The sequence below is a fragment of the Lathamus discolor genome, chromosome 6 (genome assembly GCF_037157495.1).
Source record: "Lathamus discolor isolate bLatDis1 chromosome 6, bLatDis1.hap1, whole genome shotgun sequence".
In the NCBI taxonomy this organism is placed as follows: Eukaryota; Metazoa; Chordata; class Aves; order Psittaciformes; family Psittacidae; genus Lathamus; species Lathamus discolor.
Window position 1 is genome coordinate 11,357,758 of NC_088889.1, and position 19,223 is coordinate 11,376,980.

The following is a 19,223-nucleotide window of genomic DNA, read 5'->3' on the forward strand; positions in this document are numbered from 1 at the left end:
TCAAATGTTTTATTCTGGCTAAGGACTTCGTGAGTCTCATGCTCTGCCAAGGACGAGGGGAGGCTGGGAGGAAGCAGAGACAGGACACCTGACCCAAGCTGACCAAAGAAGTATTCCATACCACAGCACGTCATGCCCGGGATGTAACTGGGAGTTACTCAGCAACTTTGACCTACTATTACTCAGTAAATAGTGCCAAGCATAGATTAATCCATATCCTATTCACAGCATTTCATTCACTGTAAGATTTTCTTACAATTGGCAGATTGGCATTTAAAGACTCCTGGCATTTAAAGGTACTCACAGTTGCACGGAAAACCTGACAACAGCCTTCCTTCTTACACAGCCTGATCCTGACAGCCATCCTTCCTTGGCATCTTGGGACTTCCAGGAACTATCCCAGAATAATAATTCCCTCTGTGATAGGAATTCTGTTTCTGTAGCATGACAGTCAGGGGATTCAGGGAAAAGTGAATATAAACAGCAAGATGACAGCACTGCAAGGCAGATACTCAACATAAGGACATGGAGCTGCCTCACAGCTGCTTAATTCCCCCACCTGCCTGTCCCCAGCAATCTGCAGGTCCCCTCCCTGCTCCCCCCGCCACCAGCTCCCTTCCTCCTTCCCTCCCTCGAGACCCACTGAATTCCTTCTTTCTCCAGCACTCTAAAACAGTAAACTACACAGGATTCTCTCTTCATTTTGTTAACCATGTATAAGAGTTGGCCACTACAAAATAAAGTTCTAAATTAATAAAGCTCTATTTTATTGATAGCTCTTACTATCGATACTGGGTTGAACTGGGGCTCAACCCTCCGGTCCCCCCTGTTCTATTTCTGATCCAGCAAAGCATGGGAGGTGTGTCCCGGCAGAGGTCCCACCACTCCCAAGAGTTGCAGGAACCGGCTGCATTCAGGCAATAATTTTTATTGTGTTACGGAGATCCTGCCTTTCACTCCCGGCCAGATTCTGCTTACTAGCTGGCCCGCGGTTGTTCGGGCGAGACTGCGGTGCGCCCGAGGCGCCTGTAACGGCACAGGGGACGCGTCACAATGGGGGATGGCTATGAGGGTGCCTGCAGGCAGCACCGGCCCAGAACGGCCTGGGGCAGCAGTGAGTGCGCACGCGGGGGGAGGCTGGGCTGGACAAGGGCCGGGGCAGAAACGTGGGCCCTGGGGGGGGTGTTCGCCCTGCGTCGAAACCCTGGCTGCGAGCGCCTCGGGCAGGGCACGCTGCTGCTGCCTCCGTGCCTGGGCGCAGGCCTTGCTGCCTCCCAGCTGCCTCGTTCCCTCTCCTGCCTGTCCGCAGCTCTCTGCGGCTCCCGTCCGCGCTTCCCCGCGCACCAGCTCCCTTCCTCCTTCCCTCCCTCCCAGCCCCACTGAATTCCTTCTTTCTCCTGCAGGCCATGGGCCTCGCAAGGCTCTTATTCTGGGTTCTGCAAAGCATATGCGTGCCCATGGTCGGTGATGAGTTGGATGAAGCCACACGTGAGTGCATGCAGCAGCTTTCGAAGATGCTCACGGAGGAGATGGCTCGGATAGCGCAGGAGCTGCATGAAGTCAAGTTGCTGAAGAGAATAGAGCACAACGGTGTGACCTGGAGTGGCCTGCTCTCTGCTGCCTTGTGGAACTGGAAGTTTTGGGTGATCGCCGGCTTCCTGCTCCTCCTGATTGCAGGGCTCTGCTGCTGCTTTAGCAAAAGAAGCCCTGAGCTGGACGGCAGCATCAGCGATGAAGAGGAGGAAGACAGTGCCTCTGGCGTGGCAGATTTTGACACGTACATTGCAATGCGCAACGAGTGGTCATTGAACGAACTGTGGAACCAGAGCGAGTGGGTGGATGCGCTGGTGGAAAACCTTCTCTTTGCTTGCCAAGGGTCCAACTTAGTGTCAGAGGGTTTCTTCCTGGAGCTGGGACCAGCCATGGGAGTGGGCAGCGCCTTTGATTGCTGGAGTCCCCAGGAAGACGAGCCTGTCTACCGTATGCTCGTGTGCCTGAAGCCCTGCCGTGGCTACACCTTCTGCCTGGAGCCAGGCACCGTGGCAAACGAGTCCCGCATCCGTGTGGAGCTGGAGCGCACATGCACCGCTCAGCAGACGGTGGGACCCATGCCGTGCTTCCTTCACAACCGCAAGGAGCAGCTCAGGAAGAAGCAGAAGCCCAGGCTCCTGCATGCCCTCTGCACCGGCTCCTATCTAGATGTGCAGAAAACTGCTTGCTGGTTCCAGGATATGGTGAGGGAAAACAAGGCAATTGCGCGCCTGTTACGTTCACGTTACTACCTTCTGACTGTGCTGCCCTCCAGACGCTCCTGCAAAGTGGCACTTCAACATATCTCTGGGAGAACCACGGTCATTGAGATGAACTTTGTCGTGCAGCTGGGCAACTCAGACATCTTCATGAGCAGCCAGGCGAGAGAGGGTATCTTCAGCCCAAGCACAACGTGGACATTGACCTTCGCCAGGGCAGAGGCAAAGTTCTTGTGGCTGATGTTCGATCAGACCCCAGACGACACCTTGCTCAGCTGCCTGCAACTCTGCACCCGCATGCTGGCGGGCACAAGCTTTTCCAGCTATGCCTTGAAGACGGTGGTGATGCACCTCCTGACCACCACAGCCCTGTCAGGCTGGCGCAGGAGACATTTCCTGCTGCGGCTAGGTGACATCATGAGGTACCTGCGCCGCTGCTTGGAGGAGAAACGCCTCGACCACTTCTTCTTTGGCAATGAGAAGATTCCTGAGGAGATCGTCTTGCCCCCAGCCTTGCAAAGAGCCAAGCCATTCAACCTCTTCCAGCATCTGGCGCAGGATCCGGCTGCCCACGAGCAGGCAATGCGTGAGTTCGTGGAGCTGCAACACCGGCTTACAGCACAGATCTTCTTCTAGGGGCACTGAAAGTGGTCTTCATGCAGAGAGGGCTGAGGCCCTCATTGATTCCTTCGTTATTTCATTAAATGCCCGTTTTCCTTCCCCAGTCCACTGCTATTCCCTCACTTCTGTTTGCAGCAACTGCTATAGGCGTTCGACTAATATACCGTAGATCCAGAGCCGACACCAACCTGTCATGCCGAGAAATGTCCCAAGTTCCTTGAGCGTCCTGGGGTTGAGGGGTTTGGCAGATCGTTTTCTTGCGTTCTTGTCCTAATTTCCACTGCTCCCCTGAGACCTCATACCCCCGGTAGGTGACTTCTTGCTTCATTGTTTGTGCCTTTTGCTGAGATACCTTATATCCTTCAAGTCCATGAGAATTTAACAGGCTTACCATCCATTCGCTACATCTGTTTGAAGTTTCGGTGGCTATCAATAGGTCGTCCACTTCAAGCTTAGCAGCTTTATCCAGTTGTTGGTTGTTCTGTTGTTCCTCAGTGGCCCGACTTTTGGGGACTTGGGCATCTTCATGGCGCACCTTCACCACCAGGTTCTGCACCCGAGCAGCGATATCTTGCTGAAGTACCGCAGCCCAGATGGGTTTACCTGTGCTTTGCCGTTTGCTCTGCTTCCAGCGCTGCAACCACCCACCCACACAGGGCATTCGCCACCATCCATGAATCAGTAGAGAGATAAAGTACTGGCCGCTTTTCTCGTTCAGCAGTGTCCAAGGCAAGCTGTATGTCTTTCACCTTGGCAAACTGACTCGATTCACCCTTTCCTTCAGCAGTTTTTGCACCTTGTTGTCGAGGTCTCCATACAGCTGCCTTCCATCTCTGATGCTTTCCCACAATATGGCTGGACCTATCAGTAAACAAGGCATACTGCTTTTTCACTTTCTGACTGTTTATTATACGGCGACGCCTCACGCATCACATCCTCCTCTGTTGACATTCCAAAATCTTTGCCCTCTGGCCAGTCAATGTTGACTTCTAGAATTCCTGAACAACTGGGATTTCCTGTTCAAGCTCACTGTGTACTTAGTGCAGCCCACTTACTCCATGTAGCACTGGTTGCATGATGTGTAGAGGAGACCTTGCCTTTGAACGTCCAGCCCAGCACTGGCAACCGGGATGCCAGGCGGAGCTGTGCTTCAGTGCCAATCACTTCTGAAGCAGCTCGAACCCCTTCATAGTCTGCCAGTATCACTTTTTCAGTTGGTGTATATCTGGCCTCAGATCCTCTCTATCCCCCACTCCAAAAGCTGAGGGGTCGACCTAGAGTCTCTCCTGGAGCTTTCTGCCAGAAGCTCCAGGTAGGACCATTCTCCCCAGCTGCGGGGATTACATTTTATACATCTGGCCCGGTCCGGACTGGTCCAAGGGGTCCTGCATGAACTATCTCTCGTTTAATCTGCTCAAAGGCTTGTTGTTGTTCATGGCCCCATTCTTCTTCCGGGTCACATGGCAGAGAGGGCTTACAATCAAACTGTAATTTGGGATGTGCATTCTCCAGAACCCCACAACACCCAAGAAAGCTTGTGTTTCTTTCTGATTGGTTGGTGAAGACATTGCTGTTATCTTGTTGATCACATCTGTGGGGATTTGGTGACATCCATCTTGCCATTTTATTCCCAAAAAATTGAATCTCCTGTGTAGGTCCCTTGACCTTACTCCGTTCTATTGCAAAACTGGCTTTCAGCAAGATTTGGATTATTTGCCTCCCTTTCTCAAAGACTTTTTCTGCTGTACCAACCCACACGATAATGTCGTAAAAGTATTGCAGGCGTTCTGGAGCTTGCCCCTGTTCCAGTGAAGTCTGGATCAGTCCACGGCAGATGGTAGGGCTGTGTTTCCACCCCTGGGGCAGTTGGTTCCAAGTGTACTGGACACCCCTCCAAGTAAAAGCAAACTGTGGGATGCACTCTGCTATCAAAGGAATTGAGAAGAATGCGTTGGCAATATCGATTGTGGCATACCACTTGGCTGCCTTTGACTCCAGTTCGGATTGAAGTTCTAGCATATCTGATACAGCAGCACCCTATGGTGGTGTGACTTCATTCAGGCCACGAGAGTCTACTGTTATTGTCGACTCTCCGTTAGACTTTCTCACTGGCCATATGGGGCTATCAAAGGGTGAGCGGGTGCTACTGATCACTCCTTGTCTCTCCAGTCTACGGATCAGCTTACGGATGGGAATCAGGGAGTCTTGGTTGGTGCGATATTGCTGCCGGTGCACCGTTTTGGTCGCAATTGGCACTTGTTGTTCTTCGACCTTCAGCAACCCCACAACAGAAGGATCCTCTGAGAGACCAGGCAAGGTGGACAACTGCTCAGTTTCCTCGGTCTCCAGAGCAGCAATACCAAAAGCCCATTGGTACTCTTTTGGGTCTTTGAAGTACCCTCTCCCAAGGTAATCTATGCCAAGGATGCGTGGAGCCTCTGGACCAGTCACAATGGGGTGCTTTTGCCACTTCCTCCCAGTCAGGCTGATCAACTCCTGGGGTCGTATGGGTAAGTACCTAGGCCAATGAGCACTTTCAACATTTTGGAATTTCACCTCTCAACAAGTGAAAATCCGGAACGAACTAGTCGGACATTACTACTGTAGCTATCCTGGAGGAGAAGGAGGATATGGGAAGGAAGGAAGAAAGGAAGAATGGACGGACGCAGCAGGAAGACATTTCTGTTACCGGCTGGCTCTCCCAGAGAAGGCCAAAGGCGCACTTGCCTATAGTTGTCACCAGATGGCTCCCAAGGAACAAAGGTGGCGACAACACCGAGAGCGCAGACCAGATGAGTCTCATGACCTGCGAGTCTGTCATATCATAACCCACCTCCAAAGTACAACAGAATGATAACCTTAGCCTCACAGACAGACATCACAGGGAGCAGACAGGACAAGAGCAGTACCAGTGAGCACACACACATTAACTCTGGGAACGCTATGACCACTGACTACCGCACTACCATGAATGCTTGCAACAAATTTGTTCTAACATGCTCGGGTCAGATGTGTCTTTATCGCAACCCAGTGCCCCATACTGGGTGCCAAAAAGGACTGTCACGGTTTAACTGCAGCTGGTAACTCGGTACCATGCAGCCACTCCCCCAGTTTCCCCTGCCCCTGACAGGATGAAGAGGAGAATTGTAAGAATGTAAAACCTGTGGGCTGAAATAAGAACAGTTTAATAATTGAAATTAGGTAAAATAGTGTGATAATAGAAATAATACCAACGATAACAATAGTGATAATAATAATAGACAGCAACAAGAAGAACAGAAAGCAAGCTCAGGAAACACAAGTGGTGCACAGCGCAATCACTCACCACCTGCTGACTGATACCCAGCCTGACCCAAGAGTTGATCAGTCCCTTCTGGATAACTCCTCCCAGTCTATATACTGGGCATGATGTGCTGTGGTTTGGAATACCCCTTTGGCTAGTTTGGGTCAGGTGTCCTGTCTCTGCTTCCGCACGGCTTCTTGTGCTCCTCGTCACTGGCAGAGCATGAGACTGAAAATTCCTTGAATGGTGTAAGTCAAACTGAGCAAAACCTAAAACTTTGGTGTGTTTTCAGTACTTTTCTCAGACTGAAGCCAAAACACAGCACTGCACCAGCTACTAAGCAGAAAATGAACTCTGTCCAAGTCAAAAGCCAGAATATGGCAACATGGCGCCCAAGAAAGGATTTAGTCAGATAATGGGACTCATTTCTGGAACAAGCTTACAGATACTTGGGTCAAAGAGCATGGCATCAAGTGGATATGTCACATGCCTTATCATATCAGGGATGCGATATACCTCTTATAATGGACGGCAGATTTTTGCTGTGATGCAGAATTCAATTAATGCTGTATAATTGATAACATCCTAGAAATCCTACTAAGCAATATTAAACAGCCATACATAATTCTATGCCTAAATACTTTATTAAGGTTAGCTCCCTATTTCTAACTAGGTAACTGTTCCGCTTACTGATAACTTGACTGGCTGTTGGGCGAAGGTTAAGTGCGTGCCACCTTTCCTTCCCATCTTAGAGCTCTTGTGGGAAACACATGTTGAGCCATGCACTGTTACATAACTAGTTTGTTCTGGATAGTTCTGCTGGCAAGGAATGCAAAGGGAAAATTATTTAAGTAATATGGGGACAGTGTAAGAAAATGTGAAGCAATAAGCATGGCAATGGGATACAGGCTTTACAATGAATCTTAAAAGCACACGAAAATACAGAATCACCATCAGTGAAGCAGTGTAACAGCACAGGGGACGCGTCGCAATGGGGGATGGCTAGGAGGATGTCTGCAGGCAGCCCAGAACGGCCTGGGGCAGCAGTGAGTGCGCACGCAGGGGGGAGGCTGGGCTGGACAAGGGCTGGGGCAGAAACGTGGGCCCTGGGGGAGGGGTGCTCGCCCTGCGTCGAAACCCTGGCTGCGAGCGCCTCGGGCAGGGCACGCTGCTGCTGCCTCCGTGCCTGGGCGCAGGCCTTGCTGCCTCCCAGCTGCCTCGTTCCCTCTCCTGCCTGTCCGCAGCTCTCTGCGGCTCCCCCGCCCCCCCCCCCCCCGTCCGCGCTTCCCCGCGCACCAGCTCCCTTCCTCCTTCCCTCCCTCCCAGCCCCACTGAATTCCTTCTTTCTCCTGCAGGCCATGGGCCTCGCAAGGCTCTTATTCTGGGTTCTGCAAAGCATATGCGTGCCCATGGTCGGTGATGAGTTGGATGAAGCCACACGTGAGCGCATGCAGCAGCTTTCGAAGATGCTCACGGAGGAGATGGCTCGGATAGCGCAGGAGCTGCATGAAGTCAAGGAGCTGAAGAGAATAGAGCACAACGGTGTGACCTGGAGTGGCCTGCTCTCTGCTGCCTTGTGGAACTGGAAATTTTGGGTGATAGCCGGCTTCCTGCTCCTCCTGATTGCAGGGCTCTGCTGCTGCTTTAGCAAAAGAAGCCCTGAGCTGGACGGCAGCATCAGCGATGAAGAGGAGGAAGACAGTGAAGAAGAAGATGCCTCTGGCGTGGCAGATTTTGACACGTACATTGCAATGCGCAACGAGTGGTCATTGAACGAACTGTGGCATGCTTCCCTTGGTGCAACGTGTAATCATTGCTTACATTATTTCACTGTGCACCTCTGAGAGAAGACATGCTCTGCACAGTGGAAGACAGCAATTAGATCTCCCTTAGCCTGCCTTCTCGGAGAGATGCAGTGCTTGACAGCTGTGGTGTGGTGCAGTGCATGGCTGTGTCCTGGGTTCAGCAGTAGCAGTTGTTTTTCTTGGTAGCTGGTGCAGTGCTGTGTTTCGACTTTTGGCCTGGGAACAGCACTGATAACACTGATGTTTTTAGTTACTGCTCAAATGTTTTATTCTGGCTAAGGACTTCGTGAGTCTCATGCTCTGCCAAGGACGAGGGGAGGCTGGGAGGAAGCAGAGACAGGACACCTGACCCAAGCTGACCAAAGAAGTATTCCATACCACAGCACGTCATGCCCGGGATGTAACTGGGAGTTACTCAGCAACTTTGACCTACTATTACTCAGTAAATAGTGCCAAGCATAGATTAATCCATATCCTATTCACAGCATTTCATTCACTGTAAGATTTTCTTACAATTGGCAGATTGGCATTTAAAGACTCCTGGCATTTAAAGGTACTCACAGTTGCACGGAAAACCTGACAACAGCCTTCCTTCTTACACAGCCTGATCCTGACAGCCATCCTTCCTTGGCATCTTGGGACTTCCAGGAACTATCCCAGAATAATAATTCCCTCTGTGATAGGAATTCTGTTTCTGTAGCATGACAGTCAGGGGATTCAGGGAAAAGTGAATATAAACAGCAAGATGACAGCACTGCAAGGCAGATACTCAACATAAGGACATGGAGCTGCCTCACAGCTGCTTAATTCCCCCACCTGCCTGTCCCCAGCAATCTGCAGGTCCCCTCCCTGCTCCCCCCGCCACCAGCTCCCTTCCTCCTTCCCTCCCTCGAGACCCACTGAATTCCTTCTTTCTCCAGCACTCTAAAACAGTAAACTACACAGGATTCTCTCTTCATTTTGTTAACCATGTATAAGAGTTGGCCACTACAAAATAAAGTTCTAAATTAATAAAGCTCTATTTTATTGATAGCTCTTACTATCGATACTGGGTTGAACTGGGGCTCAACCCTCCGGTCCCCCCTGTTCTATTTCTGATCCAGCAAAGCATGGGAGGTGTGTCCCGGCAGAGGTCCCACCACTCCCAAGAGTTGCAGGAACCGGCTGCATTCAGGCAATAATTTTTATTGTGTTACGGAGATCCTGCCTTTCACTCCCGGCCAGATTCTGCTTACTAGCTGGCCCGCGGTTGTTCGGGCGAGACTGCGGTGCGCCCGAGGCGCCTGTAACGGCACAGGGGACGCGTCACAATGGGGGATGGCTAGGAGGGTGCCTGCAGGCAGCACCGGCCCAGAACGGCCTGGGGCAGCAGTGAGTGCGCACGCAGGGGGGAGGCTGGGCTGGACAAGGGCTGGGGCAGAAACGTGGGCCCTGGGGGGGGTGTTCGCCCTGCGTCGAAACCCTGGCTGCGAGCGCCTCGGGCAGGGCACGCTGCTGCTGCCTCCGTGCCTGGGCGCAGGCCTTGCTGCCTCCCAGCTGCCTCGTTCCCTCTCCTGCCTGTCCGCAGCTCTCTGCGGCTCCCGTCCGCGCTTCCCCGCGCACCAGCTCCCTTCCTCCTTCCCTCCCTCCCAGCCCCACTGAATTCCTTCTTTCTCCTGCAGGCCATGGGCCTCGCAAGGCTCTTATTCTGGGTTCTGCAAAGCATATGCGTGCCCATGGTCGGTGATGAGTTGGATGAAGCCACACGTGAGTGCATGCAGCAGCTTTCGAAGATGCTCACGGAGGAGATGGCTCGGATAGCGCAGGAGCTGCATGAAGTCAAGGAGCTGAAGAGAATAGAGCACAACGGTGTGACCTGGAGTGGCCTGCTCTCTGCTGCCTTGTGGAACTGGAAGTTTTGGGTGATCGCCGGCTTCCTGCTCCTCCTGATTGCAGGGCTCTGCTGCTGCTTTAGCAAAAGAAGCCCTGAGCTGGACGGCAGCATCAGCGATGAAGAGGAGGAAGACAGTGCCTCTGGCGTGGCAGATTTTGACACGTACATTGCAATGCGCAACGAGTGGTCATTGAACGAACTGTGGAACCAGAGCAAGTGGGTGGATGCGCTGGTGGAAAACCTTCTCTTTGCTTGCCAAGGGTCCAACTTACTGTCAGAGGGTTTCTTCCTGGAGCTGGGACCAGCCATGGGAGTGGGCAGCGCCTTTGATTGCTGGAGTCCCCAGGAAGACGAGCCTGTCTACCGTATGCTCGTGTGCCTGAAGCCCTGCCGTGGCTACACCTTCTGCCTGGAGCCAGGCACCGTGGCAAACGAGTCCCGCATCCGTGTGGAGCTGGAGCGCACATGCACCGCTCAGCAGACGGTGGGACCCATTCCGTGCTTCCTTCACAACCGCAAGGAGCAGCTCAGGAAGAAGCAGAAGCCCAGGCTCCTGCATGCCCTCTGCACCGGCTCCTATCTAGATGTGCAGAAAACTGCTTGCTGGTTCCAGGATATGGTGAGGGAAAACAAGGCAATTGCGCGCCTGTTACGTTCACGTTACTACCTTCTGACTGTGCTGCCCTCCAGACGCTCCTGCAAAGTGGCACTTCAACATATCTCTGGGAGAACCACGGTCATTGAGATGAACTTTGTCGTGCAGCTGGGCAACTCAGACATCTTCATGAGCAGCCAGGCGAGAGAGGGTATCTTCAGCCCAAGCACAACGTGGACATTGACCTTCGCCAGGGCAGAGGCAAAGTTCTTGTGGCTGATGTTCGATCAGACCCCAGACGACACCTTGCTCAGCTGCCTGCAACTCTGCACCCGCATGCTGGCGGGCACAAGCTTTTCCAGCTATGCCTTGAAGACGGTGGTGATGCACCTCCTGACCACCACAGCCCTGTCAGGCTGGCGCAGGAGACATTTCCTGCTGCGGCTAGGTGACATCATGAGGTACCTGCGCCGCTGCTTGGAGGAGAAACGCCTCGACCACTTCTTCTTTGGCAATGAGAAGATTCCTGAGGAGATCGTCTTGCCCCCAGCCTTGCAAAGAGCCAAGCCATTCAACCTCTTCCAGCATCTGGCGCAGGATCCGGCTGCCCACGAGCAGGCAATGCGTGAGTTCGTGGAGCTGCAACACCGGCTTACAGCACAGATCTTCTTCTAGGGGCACTGAAAGTGGTCTTCATGCAGAGAGGGCTGAGGCCCTCATTGATTCCTTCGTTATTTCATTAAATGCCCGTTTTCCTTCCCCAGTCCACTGCTATTCCCTCACTTCTGTTTGCAGCAACTGCTATAGGCGTTCGACTAATATACCGTAGTCATAGATCCAGAGCCGACACCAACCTGTCATGCCGAGAAATGTCCCAAGTTCCTTGAGCGTCCTGGGGTTGAGGGGTTTGGCAGATCGTTTTCTTGCGTTCTTGTCCTAATTTCCACTGCTCCCCTGAGACCTCATACCCCCGGTAGGTGACTTCTTGCTTCATTGTTTGTGCCTTTTGCTGAGATACCTTATATCCTTCAAGTCCATGAGAATTTAACAGGCTTACCATCCATTCGCTACATCTGTTTGAAGTTTCGGTGGCTATCAATAGGTCGTCCACTTCAAGCTTAGCAGCTTTATCCAGTTGTTGGTTGTTCTGTTGTTCCTCAGTGGCCCGACTTTTGGGGACTTGGGCATCTTCATGGCGCACCTTCACCACCAGGTTCTGCACCCGAGCAGCGATATCTTGCTGAAGTACCGCAGCCCAGATGGGTTTACCTGTGCTTTGCCGTTTGCTCTGCTTCCAGCGCTGCAACCACCCACCCACACAGGGCATTCGCCACCATCCATGAATCAGTAGAGAGATAAAGTACTGGCCGCTTTTCTCGTTCAGCAGCGTCCAAGGCAAGCGGTATGTCTTTCACCTTGGCAAACTGACTCGATTCACCCTTTCCTTCAGCAGTTTTTGCACCTTGTTGTCGAGGTCTCCATACAGCTGCCTTCCATCTCTGATGCTTTCCCACAATATGGCTGGACCTATCAGTAAACAAGGCATACTGCTTTTTCACTTTCTGACTGTTTATTATACGGCGACGCCTCACGCATCACATCCTCCTCTGTTGACATTCCAAAATCTTTGCCCTCTGGCCAGTCAATGTTGACTTCTAGAATTCCTGAACAACTGGGATTTCCTGTTCAAGCTCACTGTGTACTTAGTGCAGCCCACATACTCCATGTAGCACTGGTTGCATGATGTGTAGAGGAGACCTTGCCTTTGAACGTCCAGCCCAGCACTGGCAACCGGGATGCCAGGCGGAGCTGTGCTTCAGTGCCAATCACTTCTGAAGCAGCTCGAACCCCTTCATAGTCTGCCAGTATCACTTTTTCAGTTGGTGTATATCTGGCCTCAGATCCTCTCTATCCCCCACTCCAAAAGCTGAGGGGTCGACCTAGAGTCTCTCCTGGAGCTTTCTGCCAGAAGCTCCAGGTAGGACCATTCTCCCCAGCTGCGGGGATTACATTTTATACATCTGGCCCGGTCCGGACTGGTCCAAGGGGTCCTGCATGAACTATCTCTCGTTTAATCTGCTCAAAGGCTTGTTGTTGTTCATGGCCCCATTCTTCTTCCGGGTCACATGGCAGAGAGGGCTTACAATCAAACTGTAATTTGGGATGTGCATTCTCCAGAACCCCACAACACCCAAGAAAGCTTGTGTTTCTTTCTGATTGGTTGGTGAAGACATTGCTGTTATCTTGTTGATCACATCTGTGGGGATTTGGTGACATCCATCTTGCCATTTTATTCCCAAAAAATTGAATCTCCTGTGTAGGTCCCTTGACCTTACTCCGTTCTATTGCAAAACTGGCTTTCAGCAAGATTTGGATTATTTGCCTCCCTTTCTCAAAGACTTTTTCTGCTGTACCAACCCACACGATAATGTCGTAAAAGTATTGCAGGCGTTCTGGAGCTTGCCCCTGTTCCAGTGAAGTCTGGATCAGTCCACGGCAGATGGTAGGGCTGTGTTTCCACCCCTGGGGCAGTTGGTTCCAAGTGTACTGGACACCCCTCCAAGTAAAAGCAAACTGTGGGATGCACTCTGCTATCAAAGGAATTGAGAAGACTGCGTTGGCAATATCGATTGTGGCATACCACTTGGCTGCCTTTGACTCCAGTTCGGATTGAAGTTCTAGCATGTCTGATACAGCAGCACTCTATGGTGGTGTGACTTCATTCAGGCCACGAGAGTCTACTGTTATTGTCGACTCTCCGTTAGACTTTCTCACTGGCCATATGGGGCTATCAAAGGGTGAGCGGGTGCTACTGATCACTCCTTGTCTCTCCAGTCTACGGATCAGCTTACGGATGGGAATCAGGGAGTCTTGGTTGGTGCGATATTGCTGCCGGTGCACCGTTTTGGTCGCAATTGGCACTTGTTGTTCTTCGACCTTCAGCAACCCCACAACAGAAGGATCCTCTGAGAGACCAGGCAAGGTGGACAACTGCTCAGTTTCCTCGGTCTCCAGAGCAGCAATACCAAAAGCCCATTGGTACTCTTTTGGGTCTTTGAAGTACCCTCTCCCAAGGTAATCTATGCCAAGGATGCGTGGAGCCTCTGGACCAGTCACAATGGGGTGCTTTTGCCACTTCCTCCCAGTCAGGCTGATCAACTCCTGGGGTCGTATGGGTAAGTACCTAGGCCAATGAGCACTTTCAACATTTTGGAATTTCACCTCTCAACAAGTGAAAATCCGGAACGAACTAGTCGGACATTACTACTGTAGCTATCCTGGAGGAGAAGGAGGATATGGGAAGGAAGGAAGAAAGGAAGAATGGACGGACGCAGCAGGAAGACATTTCTGTTACCGGCTGGCTCTCCCAGAGAAGGCCAAAGGCGCACTTGCCTATAGTTGTCACCAGATGGCTCCCAAGGAACAAAGGTGGCGACAACACCGAGAGCGCAGACCAGATGAGTCTCATGACCTGCGAGTCTGTCATATCATAACCCACCTCCAAAGTACAACAGAATGATAACCTTAGCCTCACAGACAGACATCACAGGGAGCAGACAGGACAAGAGCAGTACCAGTGAGCACACACACATTAACTCTGGGAACGCTATGACCACTGACTACCGCACTACCATGAATGCTTGCAACAAATTTGTTCTAACATGCTCGGGTCAGATGTGTCTTTATCGCAACCCAGTGCCCCATACTGGGTGCCAAAAAGGACTGTCACGGTTTAACTGCGGCTGGTAACTTGGTACCATGCAGCCACTCCCCCAGTTTCCCCTGCCCCTGACAGGATGAAGAGGAGAATTGTAAGAATGTAAAACCTGTGGGCTGAAATAAGAACAGTTTAATAATTGAAATTAGGTAAAATAGTGTGATAATAGAAATAATACCAACGATAACAATAGTGATAATAATAATAGACAGCAACAAGAAGAACAGAAAGCAAGCTCAGGAAACACAAGTGGTGCACAGCGCAATCACTCACCACCTGCTGACTGATACCCAGCCTGACCCAAGAGTTGATCAGTCCCTTCTGGATAACTCCTCCCAGTCTATATACTGGGCATGATGTGCTGTGGTTTGGAATACCCCTTTGGCTAGTTTGGGTCAGGTGTCCTGTCTCTGCTTCCGCACGGCTTCTTGTGCTCCTCGTCACTGGCAGAGCATGAGACTGAAAAATCCTTGAATGGTGTAAGTCAAACTGAGCAAAACCTAAAACTTTGGTGTGTTTTCAGTACTTTTCTCAGACTGAAGCCAAAACACAGCACTGCACCAGCTACTAAGCAGAAAATGAACTCTGTCCAAGTCAAAAGCCAGAATATGGCAACATGGCGCCCAAGAAAGGATTTAGTCAGATAATGGGACTCATTTCTGGAACAAGCTTACAGATACTTGGGTCAAAGAGCATGGCATCAAGTGGATATGTCACATGCCTTATCATATCAGGGATGCGATATACCTCTTATAATGGACGGCAGATTTTTGCTGTGATGCAGAATTCAATTAATGCTGTATAATTGATAACATCCTAGAAATCCTACTAAGCAATATTAAACAGCCATACATAATTCTATGCCTAAATACTTTATTAAGGTTAGCTCCCTATTTCTAACTAGGTAACTGTTCCGCTTACTGATAACTTGACTGGCTGTTGGGCGAAGGTTAAGTGCGTGCCACCTTTCCTTCCCATCTTAGAGCTCTTGTGGGAAACACATGTTGAGCCATGCACTGTTACATAACTAGTTTGTTCTGGATAGTTCTGCTGGCAAGGAATGCAAAGGGAAAATTATTTAAGTAATATGGGGACAGTGTAAGAAAATGTGAAGCAATAAGCATGGCAATGGGATACAGGCTTTACAATGAATCTTAAAAGCACACGAAAATACAGAATCACCATCAGTGAAGCAGTGTAACAGCACAGGGGACGCGTCGCAATGGGGGATGGCTAGGAGGATGTCTGCAGGCAGCCCAGAACGGCCTGGGGCAGCAGTGAGTGCGCACGCAGGGGGGAGGCTGGCCTGGACAAGGGCTGGGGCAGAAACGTGGGCCCTGGGGGAGGGGTGCTCGCCCTGCGTCGAAACCCTGGCTGCGAGCGCCTCGGGCAGGGCACGCTGCTGCTGCCTCCGTGCCTGGGCGCAGGCCTTGCTGCCTCCCAGCTGCCTCGTTCCCTCTCCTGCCTGTCCGCAGCTCTCTGCGGCTCCCCCGCCCCCCCCCCCCCGTCCGCGCTTCCCCGCGCACCAGCTCCCTTCCTCCTTCCCTCCCTCCCAGCCCCACTGAATTCCTTCTTTCTCCTGCAGGCCATGGGCCTCGCAAGGCTCTTATTCTGGGTTCTGCAAAGCATATGCGTGCCCATGGTCGGTGATGAGTTGGATGAAGCCACACGTGAGTGCATGCAGCAGCTTTCGAAGATGCTCACGGAGGAGATGGCTCGGATAGCGCAGGAGCTGCATGAAGTCAAGGAGCTGAAGAGAATAGAGCACAACGGTGTGACCTGGAGTGGCCTGCTCTCTGCTGCCTTGTGGAACTGGAAGTTTTGGGTGATCGCCGGCTTCCTGCTCCTCCTGATTGCAGGGCTCTGCTGCTGCTTTAGCAAAAGAAGCCCTGAGCTGGACGGCAGCATCAGCGATGAAGAGGAGGAAGACAGTGAAGAAGAAGATGCCTCTGGCGTGGCAGATTTTGACACGTACATTGCAATGCGCAACGAGTGGTCATTGAACGAACTGTGGAACCAGAGCGAGTGGGTGGATGCGCTGGTGGAAAACCTTCTCTTTGCTTGCCAAGGGTCCAACTTAGTGTCAGAGGGTTTCTTCCTGGAGCTGGGACCAGCCATGGGAGTGGGCAGCGCCTTTGATTGCTGGAGTCCCCAGGAAGACGAGCCTGTCTACCGTATGCTCGTGTGCCTGAAGCCCTGCCGTGGCTACACCTTCTGCCTGGAGCCAGGCACCGTGGCAAACGAGTCCCGCATCCGTGTGGAGCTGGAGCGCACATGCACCGCTCAGCAGACGGTGGGACCCATGCCGTGCTTCCTTCACAACCGCAAGGAGCAGCTCAGGAAGAAGCAGAAGCCCAGGCTCCTGCATGCCCTCTGCACCGGCTCCTATCTAGATGTGCAGAAAACTGCTTGCTGGTTCCAGGATATGGTGAGGGAAAACAAGGCAATTGCGCGCCTGTTACGTTCACGTTACTACCTTCTGACTGTGCTGCCCTCCAGACGCTCCTGCAAAGTGGCACTTCAACATATCTCTGGGAGAACCACGGTCATTGAGATGAACTTTGTCGTGCAGCTGGGCAACTCAGACATCTTCATGAGCAGCCAGGCGAGAGAGGGTATCTTCAGCCCAAGCACAACGTGGACATTGACCTTCGCCAGGGCAGAGGCAAAGTTCTTGTGGCTGATGTTCGATCAGACCCCAGACGACACCTTGCTCAGCTGCCTGCAACTCTGCACCCGCATGCTGGCGGGCACAAGCTTTTCCAGCTATGCCTTGAAGACGGTGGTGATGCACCTCCTGACCACCACAGCCCTGTCAGGCTGGCGCAGGAGACATTTCCTGCTGCGGCTAGGTGACATCATGAGGTACCTGCGCCGCTGCTTGGAGGAGAAACGCCTCGACCACTTCTTCTTTGGCAATGAGAAGATTCCTGAGGAGATCGTCTTGCCCCCAGCCTTGCAAAGAGCCAAGCCATTCAACCTCTTCCAGCATCTGGCGCAGGATCCGGCTGCCCACGAGCAGGCAATGCGTGAGTTCGTGGAGCTGCAACACCGGCTTACAGCACAGATCTTCTTCTAGGGGCACTGAAAGTGGTCTTCATGCAGAGAGGGCTGAGGCCCTCATTGATTCCTTCGTTATTTCATTAAATGCCCGTTTTCCTTCCCCAGTCCACTGCTATTCCCTCACTTCTGTTTGCAGCAACTGCTATAGGCGTTCGACTAATATACCGTAGTCATAGATCCAGAGCCGACACCAACCTGTCATGCCGAGAAATGTCCCAAGTTCCTTGAGCGTCCTGGGGTTGAGGGGTTTGGCAGATCGTTTTCTTGCGTTCTTGTCCTAATTTCCACTGCTCCCCTGAGACCTCATACCCCCGGTAGGTGACTTCTTGCTTCATTGTTTGTGCCTTTTGCTGAGATACCTTATATCCTTCAAGTCCATGAGAATTTAACAGGCTTACCATCCATTCGCTACATCTGTTTGAAGTTTCGGTGGCTATCAATAGGTCGTCCACTTCAAGCTTAGCAGCTTTATCCAGTTGTTGGTTGTTCTGTTGTTCCTCAGTGGCCCGACTTTTGGGGACTTGGGCATCTTCATGGCGCACCTTCACCACCAGGTTCTGCACCCGAGCAGCGATATCTTGCTGAAGTACCGCAGCCCAGATGGGTTTACCTGTGCTTTGCCGTTTGCTCTGCTTCCAGCGCTGCAACCACCCACCCACACAGGGCATTCGCCACCATCCATGAATCAGTAGAGAGATAAAGTACTGGCCGCTTTTCTCGTTCAGCAGTGTCCAAGGCAAGCGGTATGTCTTTCACCTTGGCAAACTGACTCGATTCACCCTTTCCTTCAGCAGTTTTTGCACCTTGTTGTCGAGGTCTCCATACAGCTGCCTTCCATCTCTGATGCTTTCCCACAATATGGCTGGACCTATCAGTAAACAAGGCATACTGCTTTTTCACTTTCTGACTGTTTATTATACGGCGACGCCTCACGCATCACATCCTCCTCTGTTGACATTCCAAAATCTTTGCCCTCTGGCCAGTCAATGTTGACTTCTAGAATTCCTGAACAACTGGGATTTCCTGTTCAAGCTCACTGTGTACTTAGTGCAGCCCACTTACTCCATGTAGCACTGGTTGCATGATGTGTAGAGGAGACCTTGCCTTTGAACGTCCAGCCCAGCACTGGCAACCGGGATGCCAGGCGGAGCTGTGCTTCAGTGCCAATCACTTCTGAAGCAGCTCGAACCCCTTCATAGTCTGCCAGTATCACTTTTTCAGTTGGTGTATATCTGGCCTCAGATCCTCTCTATCCCCCACTCCAAAAGCTGAGGGGTCGACCTAGAGTCTCTCCTGGAGCTTTCTGCCAGAAGCTCCAGGTAGGACCATTCTCCCCAGCTGCGGGGATTACATTTTATACATCTGGCCCGGTCCGGACTGGTCCAAGGGGTCCTGCATGAACTATCTCTCGTTTAATCTGCTCAAAGGCTTGTTGTTGTTCATGGCCCCATTCTTCTTCCGGGTCACATGGCAGAGAGGGCTTACAATCAAACTGTAATTTGGGATGTGCATTCTCCAGAACCCCACAACACCCAAGAAAGCTTGTGTTTCTTTCTGATTGGTTGGTGAAGACATTGCTGTTATCTTGTTGATCACATCTGTGGGGATTTGGTGACATCCATCTTGCCATTTTATTCCCAAAAAATTGAATCTCCTGTGTAGGTCCCTTGACCTTACTCCGTTCTATTGCAAAACTGGCTTTCAGCAAGATTTGGATTATTTGCCTCCCTTTCTCAAAGACTTTTTCTGCTGTACCAACCCACACGATAATGTCGTAAAAGTATTGCAGGCGTTCTGGAGCTTGCCCCTGTTCCAGTGAAGTCTGGATCAGTCCACGGCAGATGGTAGGGCTGTGTTTCCACCCCTGGGGCAGTTGGTTCCAAGTGTACTGGACACCCCTCCAAGTAAAAGCAAACTGTGGGATGCACTCTGCTATCAAAGGAATTGAGAAGAATGCGTTGGCAATATCGATTGTGGCATACCACTTGGCTGCCTTTGACTCCAGTTCGGATTGAA

At 51.7% G+C, this 19,223-nt stretch overlaps 3 protein-coding genes across 3 annotated transcripts; all 3 read left to right on the forward strand.

The window, feature by feature from the left end:
• The first annotated feature begins 1,457 nt into the window (after positions 1-1,457).
• Positions 1,458-2,885, forward strand: LOC136017451 (inositol 1,4,5-trisphosphate receptor-interacting protein-like 1). Its single transcript, XM_065685770.1, has one exon. It carries the CDS (start codon positions 1,458-1,460, stop codon positions 2,883-2,885), a length of 1,428 nt encoding a protein of 475 aa, XP_065541842.1.
• A 6,788-nt stretch (positions 2,886-9,673) lies between these two features.
• On the forward strand, positions 9,674-11,101 carry LOC136017452 (inositol 1,4,5-trisphosphate receptor-interacting protein-like 1). Its single transcript, XM_065685771.1, has one exon. The coding sequence runs from the start codon at positions 9,674-9,676 to the stop codon at positions 11,099-11,101; it is 1,428 nt and encodes a 475-aa protein (XP_065541843.1).
• A 4,682-nt stretch (positions 11,102-15,783) lies between these two features.
• Positions 15,784-17,223, forward strand: LOC136017453 (inositol 1,4,5-trisphosphate receptor-interacting protein-like 1). The gene has a single exon (XM_065685772.1). The coding sequence runs from the start codon at positions 15,784-15,786 to the stop codon at positions 17,221-17,223; it is 1,440 nt and encodes a 479-aa protein (XP_065541844.1).
• Positions 17,224-19,223: the final 2,000 nt, after the last annotated feature.

What these genes read in the sequence shown, in the direction of transcription:
- LOC136017453 (XM_065685772.1), top strand. Translation starts at nt 15,784, where the DNA reads ATGGTCGGTGATGAGTTGGATGAAGCCACACGTGAGTGCATGCAGCAG.
- LOC136017451 (XM_065685770.1), top strand. Translation starts at nt 1,458, where the DNA reads ATGGTCGGTGATGAGTTGGATGAAGCCACACGTGAGTGCATGCAGCAG.
- LOC136017452 (XM_065685771.1), top strand. Translation starts at nt 9,674, where the DNA reads ATGGTCGGTGATGAGTTGGATGAAGCCACACGTGAGTGCATGCAGCAG.